Raw genomic sequence first — 22,529 nt, forward strand, 5'->3', positions numbered from 1 at the left:
GTCGCTTCACTGTGTCTCCCGAACTGGATGGTTCCTTACTAGTTCAACTTCATTCCATTTCTGTAGGGTCTACCCCCCTTAGCCTGCTGTAAGGACACAACCTAAATAGAGAGATTGGGGATCAGGGTGACAACCCCCGATCTGAGCCGTTGTCACGGTGCCTAGACATTTTGTGCGACAACATTTTTTGGCGCCGTTGTCGGGGACCCATTTATTGGACCTTGGCTTTACAACACTCATCTTCATCTTTTTAGTCTTTTATCATTTCTTATCCCATCAACGCTACATTTTCTGGTGCTTTTAGTTTTCTTCATCTTTTCATCACCTTATCTTTTGTCACCTCACTAATCCTTTCACCTTCTCTATCTACACATTTAGCACCTGAAAATTTCGGTTGGTTTCTTCTTTGGGTGGTGACTCCACTTATTCATCCATTAATCCCCAGACAAGAAACCCTCTTCCCTGACCAACCTTTCGGTTTGCCTTTTGGATCTTATAGTTAGATTCATGCTCAAGTGGCGACTCCATATTAATTTTCTTGAGCAAGGGTCTTTCTCTAGAATCCATTTGGTCCCTCCTTTTGCCTTAAAACAAGTCATCATGGATGACTTGTTTGCCCCATGTCATTTTACTAACTTTCTTCATGATATACCGGAAGAGGCCATTCATAAATTGCCTTTGTTCTCGAGAGGTGATTTAGTCACTGCTAGAAAGCATCGCTCCAAGGTTGCTCATGTAATAACCAAATATTGTCTTCTTTCACAATATAATCATGAAGATGTTAAGATGCGTCTCTTTGCCTTTTCTTTAGAAGGTGATGCTTTGGATTGGTTTCGTAATTGTCCCGAGGATTCTTTCGCTTCTTTACGATACATCATCAATTATTTTAAAGATAGATATGGAGATCAAGGTGGCTTGCCTTGCGCCCCTAGTACTATGCAAAAGGATGAAAGTGGTCTTGTAAAGAACTCGACTATCAATGAAATATTTCAAGACAATTTTCCATATCAAAATATGCCATATTGCAGGCATTATGAATGTTCTCATGATGAATCTAATTGTACCGTTGCAAAACAAATCCATTTGGAAAAGCAGGAACAAGTTGTCAAATCAGTGTCGACAATGAAACGGAAAATGATAAGCATCTTATTAAAGAACTAAAGTAGTTGGTAAAAAATATGGAGCTTAATCAAGAAAAATGATAGCTAATTACGCCAAGGATATGAGAACTTTGTACACCCAGCTAGAAAAACGTGATGAGGAGATAGAAATCATGAAAATTAAACACTTCGATCCCATAGCCACTGTAGTAGAAAAGTGTACTCAGAAGATGGACGCTATGAGGACCGACATGTAGAGTCATCATGAGAAAGAAATGAGTACTATTCAAGTAAATCATAACACAATGATGAAGAACATGGAAGCTCGACAAATTTCTCTTCAGAACAGATTGTTAGCCATGGAGGAAAGCCATGCCAAGGAAATCAATGCTATGAAGGTTGAACATTCTAACTAGATTGATGCCATCAGAATTGAAAAGACCACTCTTCAGGATAGGCTACAAATGATGAGAAATGCACGAGTTCTGAGACTTCAGGTTAGATCTAAGCACAAATGGTTTGTCATGACTCAGATCTCCTGGTCCACTGAAGCATTTCCCATCTCATGACAAGGAGATTATTTTTCCCATTAAGGACAAGTCGACTTTGGTTAAGGAAGACCGAGCTTATGTATCACCATTAACAGAGTATATTCAAAATAGGATTGGGTATACTTCAGATTCTTCAAATCTTTCATCCAAACATCTTCAAGATTAGGACAGGAAATCTATAGTGTTGTCATTGTTGACATCACAACCCACCAAAAAGAAGAGCAAAAAGCAGAAAAGCAAAATGAAGCAATTTGATGCATCTGATGGCCGAGAGTAGCTCGATTTTCGGATAAGAAAAGTCCTATGATATGCAAGATCAGGCATGGCACATCTGAAAAACAACCCATAGATTTGCCAGAAAGTAGGCAAATGCTCAGTATGCTACTATGCACTATATTGAACACATCTGATGTCATAGGGCATCCTTTGTATTTTATCTCTAACCCTACACCCTGTTATTTCAACATTTCATTTTCTAGTTAGATTAGATTTACATTTCATGTTAGCTTTATAGTTAATGGTAAAGGAGCTTCTATTTTCATGTGCTTAATGTTATATGATGATTTTTGGGTGGACGCTACTTTATGTAATTTTGTGTGTTACTTGGATGTAGATTCTGGATTCTCACATTCCTTTGATGAAGCAAAGTGTCTCAAAGTAGAGCTAGATGTTGACCACTTTGTGTCAAGACCCCATTGTAGTACACCCATTTTTTCACAAAAGGGATCTATCATGTTCGAGTGTTCGCATCATTCAGACTTTCATTATTAGTTGACAGTTTGTTAAAGATGTAAACCAATTCTGCATGGTTATAATGTAAATGATCTTAGTAAGACCATCATGTATGTAACAACCTAGGTAAGCATAGTATTTTGATGACGATTTCTACCTTAGGAGGTTTTTTGTCTCACTGATTCATCTGTGTCTCTAGACACAAATGATTGGCAAAGTTTTTTCCTCCAACCTCACCCCAAAGTTAGGGTGGATTTTGTCGTCAAGATATTAAGTCAGTCCTAGTGTTTTTTATCGAGTCATTGTAAAAGTAATTTGGGAATAATCTTAACTAATTGGCTAGATTATTTTATTACAAATTACTCGGTCTACTAGATCAAATTTTGTGTCACAGAAATGGGTGAATGTTGAGGGTTTATAACGAATGGGTGTTCCCCCTTCATGTATTAAATTGTAAAATCTTCATGTAAAAAGCATTTAGTGCATGGTCTCTCATAATTAGACACCATGGCTAAATATTAGAGGGTTGGAAAAATAATTAATCCCCTCATCAGTGAATTAATTAAATTTTCTACGAAAATTAAATTAAATATTAAGCCAAAAGTTTAATTAATTTTGTGTTTTAGGTAATATTAAATTATCTAATGGTGAAATTCATGGATTTTAAAGAATTTAATTTTTGGAGGTCCTTGGCCAACAGAATATTGAGGAAATCAAGAAATTTTGGACCCTTGGGCCTTGGTGGTTAAGTCAAAGCAGTGTTGCGGGGGAGCGCCCCCCCCCCCCCCTTCGAACCCGCTCCCGAAGCGCGCTCCGGGTGGGAGCGGGTCGGGAGCGCGCTCCCAAAATCGCTCCCGTAAAAAAATTTGCGCTCCCTGGTCTGTGAGGGAGCGATTAAGGGAGCGATCGCTCCCGCGCTCCCGGAGCGTTTTTTAATGCCCGGGAGCGATCGGGGAGCGATCGCTCCCGGGCATTAAAAAACGCTCCGGGAGCGGTTCGGAGGAAAAAAAATCCGCCGGACCCGAAATTTCTAAAAATTTTAGAATTTTTATTTTTATTTTATAAGCCCAATGGGCCAAAAAAATTTCATTTCAACTTCATTGAGCAAGAGATTGAGATCTGAAGCAAGAGCAAGAGCTGAGGAGCAAGGAGCCAGAGCTGAGGAGCGAGGAGCAAGCCTGCAGAGGTAAGTAACTTAATCATTTAGTTAGTTTAGCTGGTTAGGTAGTTAATTTGGTTAGTTTAATTTACCTGTTTGAGTTTAAAGATCATGTATTTAAATTAAATTAATAAATTAAATGAATTAATCCCAATAAACTAAATTAATTTGCAGATTCAAGACTCAAACCCTACAAACATCAAACACCATGGACCTGGGGATATTTATTGGCATTTTCCTCTTCCTGGTCCCTTTTATGGTTATTATGGTGGTGGAGAGTAGGAAACGGAGGGGGCCTGAAACTGAAGAGGTGGATGAAGAAGCCGGAGGAAGTCAAATGGGTGAAAACCCCAGTGAGGAGGATGTGGAGGAGGGTGAACATGACCCTCAAAAAACTAAACAAGACCAAACTCCATTGTGGAAATATGTTCACAGGGCTGAAACAGGGAGAGGGGGTGGAACCACTAAATTTCATTGCCCCCATTGCAACACTGATTACACAGGCTCATACACCCGTGCTAGAAGACACCTCTGCGGGAAAAGGCCATGGGATGGAGAGAAACAAATAGGAATCAAAACTTGTGCAACGGTGTCAACAGCAGATAGAGCCAAATACATAAAGGAAGAGGAGGACGCCCAATACAGAACAAAAAGATCAAGGGGTTTCTTTGAACCAATCTCACCATCACAAAGAACTCCTTCAGCATCCTCCCAAGGCAGTGGATATGGACATGGAGGCACAGGGTCATCATCTTTAAGGCGTAGAACCATATCAGATTTCCTTGATGAGGGGTGTAGGAATGATGTGGATTCAAAAGTTTACAGGTTCCTCTATGCATGTGGGATACCATTCAATGTTCTACGCTCACCTTATTGGCACGAAATGGTTTCTGCCATAAATGATGCCCCTAAAGGATACAAGAGCCCTGGGTATGACAAGGCAAGAACTGTTGGCCTTGATCATGAAAAAGCAAAAATATCACATTCTTTGAATAAAATGACAAGTTCTTGGACTGACAATGGGGTGTCCATTGTATCTAATGGATGGACAAATGTAAAAGGCAAGCCATTGATAAGTGTTCTTGCTGTGTCCCGAAGTGGTCACATCTTTCTAGCTGCACATGATTACTCAGACAAGTTCAAGACCGCTATCAACATTGCAGAAGCATTGCTTGAAACAATTGAGCGTATTGGCCCATACAATGTCATCCAAGTCATCACTGATAATGCTCCTAATTGTAAGGCAGCGGGAGCAATTATTGAGGATAAATACCCGAACATATTTTGGTCTGGATGTTTGGTTCACACATTGAACCTTCTGTTGCATGATATTGTCAAAAACAAAAATGAACAATACCAATGGATTGGTGATTTGTACAAGAAAGGAAAAAAAATGATAAAATTTATTACAAATCATAGCAATACCCATGGCCTTTTCCGCAGTCACTCGAGATTGGAGTTGCTGAAGATTGCGAGGACTAGATTTGGTAGCTATTACCTCACCTTCAGGCGCCTTTTGAAGGTAAGAGAGGCATTAGCTAGCATGGTATCAAGTCCACATTGGCAGGTGTTAAAGGAAAGGGCTACAAATGTAGCTGACATGGCAGGTTTTGAAACGGTGGAGGAGGCCGCTCTTGATGGGCAGTTTTGGACAACTGTGAGACAGGTATTGGATTTCACCAAGCCAATTTATAACATGATTCGGTTTGCAGATACAGACAAACCAGTGATTGGCGAGGTGTATGAGCAAATGGATACCATGTTGGGGGAAATAAAAGACATTGTTCATAATAAAGATCCCAACTTGTACAAACTGATTCATGATTGTGTGTGTGAACGGTGGAATAGGCTTAACCTTCCACTACATTGCTTGGCGTATATCCTTACGCCAAAATACTACTCAGAATCTTGGTTGGGCAAACCTGCAGCAGGGGGTGGTGTTAGGACCAAACCCCATTTAGATCAAGAGGTAACTAGAGGATATCTGGAAGCATTAGAAAAGTTGGTGCCTGACAGGGAGGAATGTGCAGCTGTGCGCCTTGAAATAGGCAGATACTTCAGTGGCAGTGGTTTGTATGGTAACTTCCATGCAATGGACGACAAAGATAAATTTGATTCTCTCACATGGTGGGAAACATATGGCGGCCACGGACTTTTGCCAAAATTGGCAAAAAAAGTTCTTTCACAGGTCGTAAATTCTTCTTCTGCAGAGAGGTGTTGGAGCACCTACAGTTATATACATAATGTGAAAAGAAACAGGCTCAACGAAAACCGAGCAGAAAGCTTGGTTTATGTGCACTACAACTTGAGGTTGTTGAGCCATTACTGTGATCGGGCTAATGAAGATCCCACATATAAAATTTGGGACAATCACCCTGAGGACGACAATTTGGAGGATGGCATTGTACATATGGAAGAACTAGAAGAGGAGCTTGTACGGGATGAAAATGAAGCAGCTGAAGCAGCCATGCCACCTCCACCTCCACCATCCAGTAGCAGTTCTCGGGGCCCGAGTCTTGTTCCATTGCTGTCGCCACCTCCATCGACACCCTCGCGTGGAGGCTCTAGTTCTGGTCGTCGGTCTGTGCGGGAGACTCCTAGAAGACCACCACGACCTACTTATACTCCTGGAGACTCTCGTGGCAAGGGCCACTTGTAGATTTACAGTTTACTTGTCTTTTTTAGTTTCTATTAGACTTTAGTTTTCATAACTGTTGAGTTTTGAGTCCTTGACTCTTGACTCTTGACTCTTTCATATCATTATGACATTATGATATTTTTTGTAAACATTATATCACTGTGACAATGAAAATTTGAAGTTTGAAGTTGGGCCTTGGCAATTATAACTCATTGGTAATGATTGTGAATTATGAATATGATGCTTGGTGAAAGACTAAAGTTGTTTCATTTCATCTCATTATTCATGTTTCATTTTATAAATTTTTAACATTTCATATCATGTTAACAGTTAGAAGTTAGGACTTAGAAATATCTTCGATATTACTTCTTGTAATGGTTAAACTTGGCTTACAAGTACAACTTGTTACTTTGGTGATCAATGATGATAAATGTTATTGAATTTTCAATTCTGAAAGCTTGAAGTTGAAACTTTAATATTGAATTTGATGAATCATGATTTATAAGACTCAATATGTTGCAGTTGTAATATGTATTTTACTAACTTGTGGACATGGTTGATGACGATTATAATTTCTAGATGATTGATGTGATATGGTTCAATGATCAATTTATGTTTTTTTATGTTTTTTATGTCTATTTCATCATTCTACATGTTTTTGTTGACATATATGTATCAAAAATTAAAAAATATAAAAAATATATATATTTTTAAAAAATCGCTCCCCGATTTGCTCCCAAACCGGGAGCTTCTGAAAATGGTAGCTCCCGCTCCCGCTCCCGCTCCCAAGTAACATTGAGTCAAAGTAAAAGTTTTGAGGAAATTAACTCAAAATAATTAATTTTGAATTAATTAAAAATCAATTAAATGATAAATTCGATTTTTCCTCAAAAATTAAATAATTTTGACGGTGATGATTAAAGATTAATTAAATCTTTATGAATGGTCGAGATTAATTTGATAGGGATCAAGCCAACTAGCCATTGGAGATTTTACCTATAAATTAAAGGTCAGTGCTAGTTTGTCTTTTCATCCAATCTTTGAATCGTGTAGTAAGCTCTCAAACTCTCTTGTATAATTCTTCGAAGCTAATGCAAACGTCTTTGGGGTTTCAACGTGCGGTGGTGTTCCTCTTCATGAAACTATGGTAACATTGTTTTAATTTTTGCTTAATTTTATGTGAAAACTATCAATCAATAGCTCTTTTAGAATAATCTGAATACAAATATCTTGTTAAGTTTGTTGGATCTAGGGTAACATTTTTAATTTTGATCGAAGTAGCAAGTATCGCTATTTCTTCAGAATTTCTTTGTTGTTCTATTTCTCTACTTGGTTTGATGGTTGATCTAGTGTTTGTAAGAGATCTCTCAGGTTTTCGTTGAGCATTTTGGGATAGTCCTCGGTTGGATCAGCCAACTCTCAACATATATTTTCTGAAGAGCCTACCTCATATAACCTCCAAGATTTATCTCGAGATTTTTTTTTTTTCAAGCCATTTTTGGGTTAGTACCTCTCTAAGAAGTTTAGAATCTTTTTAATTTTTTGTGGAAAAAATTGATAGACCTGACTATTGAGAGGCTTAGATTATCGGATATGGGAGCAGAGTTGGACTCATACTCCTAAGATCTGATAGATCTACCATCTTTATGTATAGATCTGTAAAAATTTTATATAGATTTGGAAATTTTTTCTAACTTGGGTTTCTGGGGTTTTTATTTATTTTTTTATATCTGGGTTCTAGGTATTTTTGTTTTCATTTTTTGCAAGTGCAGATCTGAAGGAATTTTTTTATTTGAAGCCAGATCTAGACCCTGAAGGGTAAGATCTGACATCAATACCATTTTGCAGGGACATTATTCAAAGTTTTTTTATAGTCCGAGGATTTCAAAATTTAGATATGGGGATTTCGTGAGTTTTCCTGAGAGAATTTGAAGTAGGAATATATCATTTAAAAAAATATAAATTTCTGGAAAGATTTTTAAGGTTGTGGGGCTACCCTCGGATGCCTTGAACCCCTTTAAAATTTTGTTGCTCCCTCTGTTTGCGTTTTTCTTTCTTTTCTCTGAAATTGCAGCCTTCTCCTTTGTGTTTTTCTCCTTCCATCGGTTGCCCAAATTTCCATTTGCTGCTAACCCTTCCCCTCTGCATTTTTCTTCTGTTGCTGCGTTTTTTCTCTTTGTTTATTCATTTCTCTGCTTCTCGTTTCTGCGTTTTTCTTTTCTCCCCCGACTGGTTATCTCTCTCTGCGAACTCTCACGCGTTTCCTTGCTTCATCTTGTTGCCTTGACTCCGTTTTCCACTGCCGACGACTTCCTTCATTGCTGATTTACATGCATCTTCGTTGCCCAAGCTCTTTCGTTCCCTCTCCCTCGAGCTCTCCTCCTTGCTGCCACCGTCAAGCCTGCAAGAACACTTTACCTTTCTTATTTTTTATTTTCACTTTGCTTTGTTTTGACTTCATTAGGGGTTAGATTTTCATAAAATAACATTATTCGGTTTTTTTTAGGTTTGCTTTTTCGCTTTTTATGTTTTGTTTTGATTTTTATTAAAAACGAAATCTCTAAAAATTTTATTTAATTTTTTTTGGGTGTGTGACTTCGATTTTTTTTTATAGGAATCGAATTTCATTTTTTTATTTTTGCTTTTCCCTTTTGCTTTTCCCTTTTGCTTTTCCCTTTTGTTTTGATATTTTTATGACACTTTGATTTTGTTTGATACAAAAACAAAAAATTAAAAAATTTCCATTTCCATTTTTTAATGTGATTTCAATATTTCTAAAGAATTAAATCAAAAGAAAACTTTGTGCTTTCACATTAAAAATTTAAATTTTTATGTGGCCTTTGGCCCATTAAAAAAATAATTTATTGAGCCTTTTGATTTTTTTCACTTTTGTCACATAAAAAAACTTAATTGATCATTTGCCACATCAATTTTTTATTCATAAAACTTACCACATTAAAATTTGCCTAAGGAATAACTAAATTTTTAATTTAAAGTTCCTTCTTGGGGTTTTTTGTGTTAGGGGTTTTCAGACCTTAAAACTTAAAGGGAAAATTTGTGGTATTAAAATTTTAAATTTCTCTATAGTCAAACACGTTTAAATAATTTTTTAAATCATCTCTAAAGATTGACTATAGGAAGGCATACATTTTCTGGATTGGGGTCAGTTAAGAAAAATCATTTTTATTCCGGAATCATTTGAGTTGCTTAGCATTTGAATTACATGGTTCTTTATGGTATTTAAATATTCAAAATTTAATTACTAAGTTATTTTGCATGCCAAGGTTTTGAGCATCATTTTATGCTTTACATTTATTGAAATTGCTCGTCGTTAATTAACTTTAAACGTGGTGTTAATTGCTTGAATTATTAGATATTTCTTGGCGAATATTTCAAGTAATTTTTAAGTATTTTTTCATGAAATTGTGATAAATTGCATATCTTTTGTTTCCTAGATTGAGTAGTTTAGCATCTATCTGTTGGCATTGATATTAAATTGTGAAGAAGCTTTTGTTCTCTTTGAGCTTTAACTGTATTAAAAAGATTTGAAGTAAGCTTGTGGTTAAATTGTGACATTGCTAAGAAGTTTATCTTTCAATTTTTGTCTAATGAAGTGAACATTTCATTTAGATGATTGAGAGCCTTGACAAATCGCGGCATAAGTGCTTTTCATCCTTGAATCTAACTTCATCTCATCTTCTAATCATATCGTGTGCATTTACATATTAAGTTAGTTCTGCATAATTAAAATTTACTTCCAAGCATAAGCTTGGTCGATAGAGAGATAGGTACCCATCCATCTTTGCTTGAAAACTCTGTTTTTAATAGTACTTAAAACGGTGACCTTGCAATCGTCAGAGCCACAACTCTATGTAGCGCCAGAGGCATCGGGTATGTTAGATTTTCAGGAGAGGTATCGTTAATCACACCTTAGTGTGCTTCACCTTATCTTCTCTCTGCCAATTACTATGAAATCAGGCTCAATATAGAAAGGATTGAAGGGTTAAAACTTAGATAGGAATTTAACTAAAATTGACCAAGATTCCTGCATCTCACATTAATTTTAGGATCTGCATTTCATATAAGATAGTTATTCATCCAAGCAACAATTGCTTATCAATTACTTGGTCCAAAATTTCCTAGCAAGATTGTTAACTCCATAAGGCACTGCTATCAATCATTTAAATCTAATCAAATCCTATAAGTCTTGCTAAATCTTAATCAAATACTTGGTCGCTTCACTGTGTTTCCTGAACTGGTTGGTTACCAACTAGTTCTCCTTCATTCCATTTCTGTAGGGTCTACCCCCCTTAGCCTACTGTAGGTAGACAACTTAAACGGAGAGATTGGAGATGAGGGTGACAGCCCCCGATTTGAGCCATTGTTATGGTGCCTAGACATTCTGTGCAACAACACCTCTCAAGAGGAGAGGTTTTGGCCCTGGTGTGAAAAATTGGGAACCCGATTCTTATTTCAGCAACTAGAAATAATTCTCCTAATTGTTAAATTAATTTTTAACAATTTATTTACTGTTTGCTACAACAAATATTGAATCAATCACATTGCAACCTATACAAATAAAACTGCAGAAAAATAAACACTAGAAGAAATGCTAGCACACACACATAAATTTACACAGTATTTTTTGGACCAATGTCCCTGTAAAAACCCAACTTGGGAAAACCGGTGCAGCAGCTGAGGGTTTTATTATTATGCAACAGTATAATAATCTGAGTACAATTGGAGGACGAAACTGGCAATCCTATAGAGAAAAACTGACAATCCTACGTAGAAAAAATTGCAAGAAAAATCTAGTAAGGATTTTCCTCACTCCATAGGCAAATCCAGGCTATGACCTCAGCTCAAATTGAGTCTTCCAAACTGGCTCTGCGTGGTTACTGCATCACCCTAACGCAGTCACTTCTGCACTCATCTTGGAACAACTTCTCCTCAAGCCATTTGGTCTGCTGCTGTCTGGGGAAATGTCTCTCTTGGCCTCTAGAACCTCTGCTCAACTTCTGGCACTCAAACTCTGCTTCTCCCCAACAGTTTCAAAATTGCCTCTCTACAAATGCACTCATTGGAACTGGAATCCTTCCTCCAGCTTCATTGTCCCTTCCCCTCTCTCACTGCTTCGATTTCACTAGCTCTCTCTCCAGCAACTTACTGTTGCTACTCATGAAATCGATCTGCCCATGAAATCGAATAGCTCAAGTGATTTCTCCAAGCCCCATCGACTTCTTCTTATAATCCTTTGTTGAGACTTCAACGACCAAGATTAGATCTTAATCGATGGCTAGGATTAACTTGAAGCCGATCCATGTGAGTTTCTAGAACATTCACACCTTAATTTAATTAATTATGACTAATTAGCCATATTCCCTAAGTTTAGACTTAGGAAATATTTAAAAATCGGCTAACAATCTAATTAAGCCATTTCTAGGTGGAATTTCCAGAAACGATTTCTGGGTTTTTGAGATCTCATGTATTCTAGTCTCTCCACAAAATTTTGTGGCTAGAACACATTCGATGCTACAAAAACTAACACTTCCTTTTAGCGAGGAATGTGTTCTATTGCTCCACTGCACATCCTGTGTGAACACCCTATCTCTGCATCATCTCCTGTCACGTTGTTGATGTCTGGCTATTGTTGCCCACCAACCACTACACAACTATGATATCTGCTGCATTTGTGCTGTTGCTGATCCTGTTGAACTACTGCCAACATTGCATTTGCACTGCAACCCCCTCTTCATTTGTTGCTGCTACAACTGCAACTGAAAAGCATCGTAAATACTGAATCAACTGTGATCAGTATGATGCATCTGTCTCCCGAGTCTTGACTGCTACTAGCTCCTACTCTTTCTACTAAAGACTCTGCGTCGTTGCTGACTCTGCGTTGCTACTGACTCTGCACTGCTGCCAACTCTGCATTACACTCCCCAACATCTCACTGCTACTAGTATGCAACTGTCACCCGGCCTCTGACTGCATCTACTGCCACTGATCCATCCTGGTACTGAATATTGTGGGCTCCCGTAGCAAGGTATTGATCCAAGAGCTGGACTCCTCAAGGATCCTGCCCATATGTAGCGCTCTAGGGTTACATAACCAAATCTCCCCACCTCACTCCTGGAGGTATGTCAGCAAACATGGCGAAGTCTTCCTCGAGCCTGGATGAAAGTCTATTAATCTCTGTTGACGTTGCCTGCTGGTCCTGCTTCTCCTCTTTGTCCTTCTTCTTGAGAGGACACTGGTTGTTGTAGTGACCAAGCTCACCACATTTGAAGCACTTGACCTTTGACAGGTCCTTCTTCTTCTTTCGCTGCTCCCCCTGTCCTTGACTAGGACCCTTCAATGCGAGGGCCACATTCTCCTCCTCCTTCACTCGCTTCGATCTGCTGCTGCTACAACTGATGGAGCTCTTCACTAGTTCTCGTCTCAACTCCTCTTACTGCAAATCGGCTCACATCCCATCCCAGCTTGGCAAGGTGTCTTTGCCCAAGATACTTTGGACAAATCCCTGCCACTCCTCGGAGACAATGTTGAGTGCCAATCACACTGGCTCTGCGGGTTGAGGCGCTGCCCCAACAGCTGCAAGCTGGTCCTGGATCTCCTAAATCCTGGTGAGGAAGGGGTCTATGCGTTCCCCTTTCTGCATCCTAGTGCATCTCACCTTCTCCTCTAAGTACATCTTCCGCTGCTCGGAAGTGCCCAAGTACAACGTGGAAAGTGTATCCCGCATATCTTTGGTCGTTCCCTTGGCCGCTATGTGTGGTACAATTTGATCCTGAACACCATCAAGGATTAACCTCTTTGCCTGCGTCATCTCCTTTCTATACTCCTTCAACTGATTTGCATCCGTGGGGATAGCTACCATTGCATCTATGAATGGTTTCAGGTCATATTTTCAGTTCTAAAGGTTGGGAAGATTTTCCAGAGTGCCAGAGAGAGTTTCCAGTCAGCAACAAGTAGGACAACTTGATTTGCAAGAGTTTCGGGCTTAGCGTTTGGCAGACTACACAGAGGTGACACAGGGCCTGTGCAGATCAAGGTGGACGACTTGCTTTTTAGAGGCAGTCAGGTGTCAGGATTGTTCAGAGAGAGGGTAAAATTCCTCAGTACATTTTTGCCAGTATTTCTCTTGGGTAGAATCGCCAGTTTGGTGACATTTTATTATACTTAGAAATTTTGTTGTTGCATAATAATAAAAACCCTCACTACTGCACCGATTTTCCCACATTGGGTTTTTTTGGGGACATTTATCCAAAAATAACGGTATCATAATTTTTGTGTGTGCTATCATTTCATAGTTTCCAACATTTTTATTTCCGTAGTGTTTATTTCATTTTGTGAAGAAATTGCAGTGTGATTAATTTGATATTAATGAGAAAATTAATAAACCTAATAATTAGTTAGGAGAATTAATTCTTGTTGTTGCATTTCAAGGAATTTTTCACATGGTATCAGAGCATATTTGACGGACAGGAGGCTCAGAGGTGGAAAAAGAAAAATTCGCTATTCAGAGGGAGCAGCAGACCAAAATTTTCAAGTGTTGCGTAGTGCCTAGCCAGGTAGTGCAAATTGTTGGGCAAGTGTTCGATTTTCAGTTGCAAGGCAACATAAAATTTGTTTTGTCTAGAAGAGTGATTCTAGCAGGCAGAGGGAGCAACAACTTAGTGTTTTCGCAAAGTAGATTGCTTGTCCAAGTGTAGAAGGGTTTTGTAGCAGTTGTGCGAGAGCAAAATCAACGTCGGGTGGAAGAGAAAGCGCAGACACAGAAGGAATTTCTCTCAGAGGGTTTCTAGCTTCAGAAATCCAAATTTCCAGTTGCAAAAGGTAGTAGCAGCAGGCAGATTTTCTCACTCCAGAAAGGAGTGCGAATAGCAGAGCTAGCAGTCGAGCAGGATAAAGAGGGAGATTTTCGTCCCAATTCGAGTTTTTGCAAAAATGGCCATAGTCGGGCTTAGAGATCAGGACAGGTTGGAGGGAGCTTCCAACTATGTCATATAGAAGGCCAAGATCTCCTTCCTGTTAAATGAGCATGGCCTAAAAACCTATGCAGATAAATTTATGGCAGTACCTACCAATGTAGATCAGTTGAAAGAATACAGGAAAGAGATGGCCAAGGTAAGGCAGATGGTCTTGGATGGATTCTAGGACCATATAGTCTCACACATATTAGCCAAGAATATGACCAAAGAGATGTGGGATGCCGTCACAGGGTTATATCAGAATCCTTCCGAGCAGTGGAAGATGCTCCTTAAGGAAAAGCTAAGAAACATCTGGATGCAAAAGGGTGAAGGCATTGATCCCTTTCTCACCAGAATTCAGGATATTTGAGATGAGCTTGCAGCCGTAGGGGAAGTGCCTCAAGATACAGAGCTAGTGCATTTGCCTCTAAAGAGTGTCTCCAAAGAATGGGAAATCTTCTTCCAAGGCATTTTGGGACGAGATACATTACCAGGGTGGGATAGGATGTGGTCAGACCTATAGCAGGAAGAGATGAGGCGAACCTTAGTGAAGGTTTCCATCAATGAAAGCAGCAACAAGGGATCAAAAGGTGTGAAGGAGGAAGATAATGTGGCCCTTGCATCAAAGGGGAAAGCAAAAGGTCCTAGTCAAGGACAAGGCTTGTAGGGGGAGAAGAAGAAGAAAAAGGATCTATCTAAGATCAAGTGCTTCAGGTGTGGTGAGTTTGGCCACTATAGTACTCAGTGTCCTCAAAGGAAGAAGGACAAGAAGGAGAAGCAGGATCAAGCGACAACATCTGTAGAGATAGACAAGTTGTCCTCCAGGCTGGAGGAAGATTTCGCCATGTTTGCAGCTATACCTCCAAGAATGAGGTGGGGCGATATGGAGCTTTAGTCCCAGAGCAATGCAAAGATTTGGGCAGGATCTAATGAGGTGAGGATCGAATGGTGTTTCCACATGGATCAATACCGGCCCACAATATTTAGTAGCAAGAGGATCAATGTAAGTTGATGCAGTTAGATTCCATAGTGACAGTTGCAGACTAGTGGCAGCCGAAAGCTGAGAAGCACAGAGCAGTGCTGACAGCAAAGCAAAAGGCTTTGTGCAGAGTTAGCAGCAGCGCAGATTTCTCAGTGGACAATGTAGAGGCTAGTAGCACTCAGATGCTCAGGAGATAGTTGCAGCACAAAGACATAGTTGATTCAGTATTTTGGATGCTTCTTAGTTGCAGTAGTTGCAGTAGCAACAACAACCGTTGAGAGGGAGTGGTAGTTGAGTTGCAATGCGGATGCATAGTTGGTAGCAGTACAGGATGTGCAATGCAGTGTCGACAACAACACAGATGAAACAACTTGGTTTAGCTACAATCAGTGGTAGATGAATTAGAGTTAGCGCAGTGGTTGGTGGACAATGGCAGGTAGCTGCAATTGTCAGACATCAGCAGTGTGGTTGGAGGATGTTACAGAGACAGAGTTTGTAGAGAATACCTTCCTTGCTAAGAGGGAGTGTTAATTTTTGTAGCATCAGATGGTGTTCTAGTCTCAAAACTTTGTGGAGAGGCTAAAACACAGGAGTTCTCCAAAACCCATAAATTGTTTATGGAAATTCCACTTAGAGATGGCTCAGTTAAGTTAATTGACCATAATTAAAAATTTCCTAAGTCTAACTTAGGAAAAATGGCTAATTAATAGTAATCAATGGGGAAATGTGAGAATTCTCTAGAAACTCACACGAATCAACTTGGAGATGATCTCAACCATCAATTAAGTTTTAATCATGGCCGTTGGAGTCCTAAATGGAGGTTATAAGAAGATGTCGATGGGTAGATGGAGAACACACTAGTGCAGATACTCAATTGCCTAGGTAGTTCAATTCTCAGTAGCAGGAGTGATTCAATAGTCGAGATCAAGCCAGTGGGTGAGTAGCAGGTGGTAGAGGGGCAGTAGAACAATATTCTAGAGGAGGTTCTAGTTTCGAAGAGTCAAAAAGAGGAGGCTAAAATTTTCTCCAGAAAGCCGTGTAGGGACTCTGCAATTGCTTCAGCAGAGCAGTTCAATTTGGCTGAAGGGAAGGTCATTTTCTGTTCTATAGGATGGGAATAATCTCTAGAGTGTTGGAGAGATAGTTTCCCAGTCAACAATAGACATGACGACTTGATTTGCAGGTGTTCTGGGCTGAGTGTTTGGCAAGCTGCGCAGAGGTGATGAAGGGCTTGTGCAGAGCAGGGTGGACGACTTGCTTTTCAGAGGCAATCAAGTGCCGGGATTGTTTGGAGAGAGGGTAAAATCCCTCAGTATATTTTTGCCAGTATTTCTCTTGGGTAGAATCGCCAGTTTGGCGACATTTTATTGTACTCAGAAATTCTGCTGCTGCATAATAATAAAAACCCTCATTGTTGCACCGGTTTTCCCACATTGGGTTTTTCCGGGGACATTTGTCCAAAAATAACGGTGTCATAATTTTTGTGTGTGCTAGCATTTCTCAGTTTCTAGTATTTTTATTTCCGCAACATTTATTTTATTTTTTGAAGAAATTGCAATGTGATTAATTCAATATTAATAAAAAAATTAATAAACTGAATAATCAGTTAGGAGAAATAATTATAGTTGTTGCATTTCAAGGATTTTTTCACATCAAACAATGATATTCAACTATAGGGTTATACAGATGCAGATTTGGCAAAGAGTACTAAAGACAGGAAGAGTACATCAGAGGTTGCTTCAATTTAGGCTCCACTATGATTTCGTGGATGAGCAACAAGCAGACATTTGTTGCACTCAGTATTATTGAGGTAGAATATATTGTAGCTAGCTTGGCGAGTTGTGAAGCAGTATGGCTTCAGAAGTTACTCGCGGGACTGTTTGATCATGTGCTCAAGTCGACCATGATATATTGTGATAATCAAAGCTGTGTGAAGCTGACAGAGAATCTAGTGTTCCATGACAGGTCGAAGCACATCGAGATCAAGTACCACTTCATCCGTGACATGGTGCAGAAGGGAGCAGTGAAGCTCCAGTATGTCTCCACTGATGAGCAGATTGTAGATATTTTGACGAAGCCTCTGTCCTATGTGAAGTTTATATACTTCAGAGACAAGTTTAGACTTGTGTAGAATATCTCTCCCATTGAGAGGGAGTGATGAGATAGCATCGCAGACTGACATTCTCCCTATGTCAAGTACTATGACCTGCATTAGGGAGATTGTCCGTGTGTCAAGTACTATGACTTGAATTAGGGAGAATGGTCCATAGGCCTGACATTCTTCCTGTGTCATGTATGACCTGAATTAGGAAGAATGGTCCTGGAGCATCAAGTTCATTTAGCATCGAGCCTCAAATTACTCTGTTAAGAGTGTGGCCTTTGGCGATTCACCATGTGTCAAGACATTGACCCAAATTATGGTGGACCAAGACTAGTCTGGATGCCATGTGTCAAGTATTGACCTGAATTATGGCGACTAGTTGATGCTAAATGATGTACCATGTGTTTGAAGTACCGACCCGTATTATGGTGAGGAGATACCATAGGTCTAAGGTACTAACCCAAATGATAGTGTCGTGATCATGCTATTGATTTACCATGTGTCGAAGATGTTTGACTCGATTATGGTAAATGGTTGATGCTATTGGATTACCATGTGTCACAATTGTGACTTGATTATGGTGATGATTTGTTATAACCTTTTCTTAGAGAAATTTGTTCACAATGAAGAACATTTGTTTAGTCATTATGAATACCTCCCTAGCTAAGAGGGAGTGTTGAATTTTGTAGCTATGGTCGATCTTCATAATTATATTTTAGCCCTTGTAATGTATAAAGAATTTGAAAGACATGTTCTTAATGTTATTTTGATTATTTAGTCCTTGAAAGAATTTATATGAGACATGTTCTTCATGTCGGATTTAAAAGAGAAATTTTCGAAATTTGAAATTTGAATTTTTGGCTCCAAGTTAGTCAAGTCAGCCCAGTGAAGAGACACCCATTTTGGATAGGCAAATCAACTATATAAAGGCATTCAACCTCCTCCACAAGAGCACCATTTGACCATCACACAAGAAAGACAAGTTCTAGGCATCCAAGTGAAGGACAATAGGAAGAATAAGGATGAAAAGAAAAAGGACGAAGATCTCTCTCTAGCTCACATCTCTCTCTCTCTCTCTCAGATTTCACATGTGCGACCTTTTCTAGGCAGTTTCTTGGACAAGCTGAATTTCTAGGTAGTTTTCTGGGCAAGTTGAAATTCTAGGCAGCTTCTGGGTAGGTCGAAATTCTGGGCAAATCTGAGAAGGCTGAAATTTTGAAGGGCAAAAGTTTGACTTGGTTTGACTTGACTTGAGGGTTGGAGACTAGGTTTGACCATAGCTTGTTGATCTTGTTGATGTCATAGTTGACTAGCCACATTAGATGTATCTCTTGTTGAACTGAAGAATTTCTCTAAGAAAAAGGTTGTTGGGTTTTTCCCCTAAGTGGGTTTTCCTAGGGTAAATCTTGTGTTCTCTTTTTGTGCATTGTGATCTCTACTGTCTTTATGGTTTATGGTTGAATTTCTAAAGTGTAATTGCTTAATGATAAACTGGAATTGTTCAAAGAAGATCCATGTCATTTGAAGTAATTACAAATAGTTCAGAAATATTGATCTTGTATCTATTGCACTTGAAAAATCAACACCTAGGAGTGGCCTTTCCTTGAAATGGCATCTCCAATCTTCCCTTGTGTGCGGCAAAATACAAAATTCGGAAGACAAGTGAGACTTTCTTTTGAAATAGTTCAATAACTTGGATTGACCTTATCCAAAAAAAAAAAAACAAGTGGGGTTTTCTTCTAATTGTTTTTCTCCACATAACTATGTAGTTCCTCAATGGCAAGGATCAATAGTCCTGGGATAATTTTATTTATCATTCAAAGGAATTAGAACTAAAATGCCCAAATCACATAACAGGAGAAAAAGTGGAAACAAGATCCACTCCACCAACGTACCAAAATTACACAAGGTTTGCAATAAAATGGACTCTTTATTATGATATCATTTGTCTCAAATGAACAACGATGATTTTAGTATTTTACAATGAGGAGAGCCTAGCCTTTATAGGAAAAATTATAACGACTAGTTAATGGCTAGTGGACCTCTCTTTCGATAAAATATTACTAGTCATCTACAAGTTGGAGAGTTAGTGATTTTAATTCATAAGATATTTCAAAAATAATTTAATTTGCCCACAAGGAGGTCGACTTGGATAAATTTCCACAATTTAGCTCAAGATTCGCTTTTCTCATGGTCCATTGCTCAATTAATTGGTTTGTCGGGTCTCCAACAACTAGTTAGACCCTCTAATGACTAGTTGACTTCGTTGACTATTTTTTACTTGACTTTTCCCTTTAGTAATTCAACTTAACCAGATGGAAGTTGGATGTCCAATGCCCTTGACTTTTTGACAATTTTGACACCTAGGTATGTTGAAACCGACTTGGATCTACACTAGGTATCTCTTGGAATCTTCATATTTTTCCTAGCATCACCACATCATCATCCTTGTATTGGATCTCTAACACCCTTGGGAATTTGGAGAAACAGAGACATGGGTTTTGTTCCTCTCGTTTTGTAGTTCAATTTTGACATATTAGATGTCAAATTCTATCAAAATTTCCCCCCTATAAGCCTCCAAGAAACCTATCTTGCCACATTATCATGCCCATGTGGGTGATCTGTAACACCCTTGAGGATTTGCAAAATCTGAAACATGCATTTTGTTCCTCTCATTGAGTAAACCACTTTTGACGTAATGCATGTCACAAACAAGCCAATGCTTTTCCTGAAATGTCACATGGAAATTTGTTTTGACCTGTGGACCAAGTTTGATCAAGTTGTAAGTTGTAACTAACCACTTGATGTTTGGATTAGAAAAATTCTGTGGCATGGAATCCTCATCAATCTCTACAATCTAAGACTAGGTTGACTTTTTGACCACCTGGACTACTTTGCATTGGGAACCTCGAACTACCTCAGGAAATGTGGAAGTTGTGAAAAGAGATTGCTATGCTTTGGGAGTTGTCATGAGGAATACTGCACCAAGGCCAAGGTCACATATAGACTCAATAGACTCTAACCATGTGATATGACTGGTGTACTTTGACATGGGTTGGACTAGCCCATACACTAGTGACCACCCCTACAAATGCAGAGTCCCATAAAACCATGAGTCCTCAATAGAGTTCAGCTGAAGTACTCCAATCCAGTTAGGGACGAAAGTGACTTAGATGAAACTTTCAAGGAAAAGGGCATGGTCCGACCAGACAACTGGATACAAACTCAAAGACGAAGACATGGGTCTAAGTTGCCTAAATAAGACCTCTCATGGTTTTTAAATGCCTTTTGATTTGTCACCTTGGGCTTACAATGGTGATGAATGTTGCACTAAAAAATGTATGTATCCCTCCTGACAAGAGGTGTAACAGGACCTTACCATTTTCTTATGGCTGCTTGATCATAATCTTGCTGGCCTAGTAATGATGCAGGGAAATTCACAGATTTTCACATGATTAGGAATGGTCTCAGGGTGTCCATTATGCCTTCATGCTGCATATTTGTTTCTATTTGATATGCCCTAATATTTCTTTCATTTGCTATTGTATCAGTGATTTTGCAATGATTGTGCGATGTTGAGGATCGGATTCATTTACACTGAGGTCAAGGCATCTACTAACACATGCTAATCTCCTTTATCTCACCCACATTACTTGAGGCATTAGTGCTGAGAGTTCCCATTTCGTATGTTGCTTCTAAAGGCTTCCAGGAGATAAAAGCACCATTTCTCTTATTTAATAGTCAAGTTATTTGAAACACTCTCTTGTCTTTGGCATCTATGTACCACTTTTAGAATCCCATCACTGCCAGTGGTTATTAATGAACATTGCTAAATATTTCATTCATTTCAGAAAATGTGCTTTGTCCAGTTCAGGAAAGAAAATGACTAGTTAGCTTTTGTTTTCTTTTTCTAATAATTTTTGTGTTTCCAATTTTTTCCCTTGTATTTCTTTACCCATTTCATTTTTCTTTTGCCTAGGGGTAGAGGGGTAACATTAATATGTTGCCTTGACACAAGCTTAGGAAGCATGGATAGATTATATTTTGATTTGTATTATGCTATCATCTGACCTTTGACTTGTTTGTATTGAAAATGGCTATCTGACTTGGATAGGATTTCGTTGTCGATTGTGATTTATTTTATCCAATTTCTACGTTCTGAGATATATATGACCTGTTTTGGCAGACACTTATTCATGTTTCGGAGGTGTTCTTAGAAGCCTTGGAACAAAAAATCTATAATAAACGTCCTGCATGGAGGATTGAAGATGCCAAGATTGATACCCAAAGTGACTTTGCACTTCTTATGTCAGATCATTCATTGTCTTTGAGAGGTATGGAATTGTGTTGTTGTTAATAGTTCTATGTTTCCCTCTTAATTTTAACAGTCTCATTTCTATCATTTTTGTTTCATGAATAACATAAATTGTCTTTTGATTTTAATTTATATTCAACTTTTGTATTTATATAAAAATATGAGATTTATTCTTTGATTCACCAGTTTATCTTAGTCTCTGCTAAATCATGTTTCAGATAGCAGTTACTTTCATATGACATCAATCGCCTCTTAGAGACCTCTATTCCTACCTTTTAAAATTTACTGACAATAACTGGAAAACTAATGCTGAAATATAAGATTCCCATAAATGGATCAGGATTTCCAACTAACTGACAAAAGCAACATTTTTACTCTTGTTAGTAACTGGGTCACATTTGCTCTTTGTTCAATGATAGACATGATCCGACATTGTCTGTGCCAGCTCTTCCACCTCATAGCTGTAAGAGAAGGTTGGACTTACATTGAAAATAACTATCACTTTGAACTTTTCCTGTATTTTGAGATTTCAGCCTCACATTTTCAGTGTAAGATGCTGCCAGTGTTGTTGCGAAACCGAGTATGGTGTAGTTTAATGCTTGATTCCTCTTCTTGATAATTACTTGTGAATATTAGATGTATCCTTATTACTTCTTATGTCTTCTTCATCAAGTAATTATACAAATGTTCAAAACACAAAGATCACAATAAGACAAGAGACACCAGAAATTACGCCAGAGGCCATGGCAAAACCCACAAGGAGAAAACCCAACAGCCATTTTATAGAATCAGATCAAAACGAGAGATATCCAAGGCCAAGACCAAATTGCCACAAAGATACCAAGTCAAACCCTCCTCCAAGTCTCCTCCAAACGTCAAAGTCAACTCTGGTCAAACTTCCTCAAAATCTGGTCAAACTCAGAATTTCGGCCTGCAATTACCTCAGAAATTTGGCCCTGTTCTACAGAAGAATTTCAC

The 22,529-nt window shown here is 38.7% G+C and overlaps 1 protein-coding gene and 1 long non-coding RNA gene across 3 annotated transcripts in view; one reads left to right on the plus strand and one right to left on the minus strand.

The window, feature by feature from the left end:
- The window catches only part of LOC149151001 (inositol-pentakisphosphate 2-kinase-like), a 153,490-nt gene that overhangs the window by 121,115 nt on the left and 9,846 nt on the right, over nucleotides 1-22,529 (plus strand). For both annotated transcript variants that reach the window (XM_089440359.1, XM_089440358.1), the window contains exon 4: nucleotides 21,423-21,570. In XM_089440359.1, coding sequence (XP_089296485.1) covers nucleotides 21,423-21,570 — 148 coding nt within the window. The remainder of the gene's footprint in view (nucleotides 1-21,422; nucleotides 21,571-22,529) is intronic.
- LOC149151002 (uncharacterized) overlaps nucleotides 1-22,529 on the minus strand; it is a 113,276-nt gene that overhangs the window by 77,382 nt on the left and 13,365 nt on the right. The gene's annotated exons all lie outside the window — the stretch shown is intronic.

The sequence above is a fragment of the Pinus tabuliformis genome, chromosome 9, assembly GCF_031772625.1.
Source record: "Pinus tabuliformis cultivar Carrire ecotype Pingquan chromosome 9, CPIR1, whole genome shotgun sequence".
Classification (NCBI taxonomy): Eukaryota; Viridiplantae; Streptophyta; class Pinopsida; order Pinales; family Pinaceae; genus Pinus; species Pinus tabuliformis.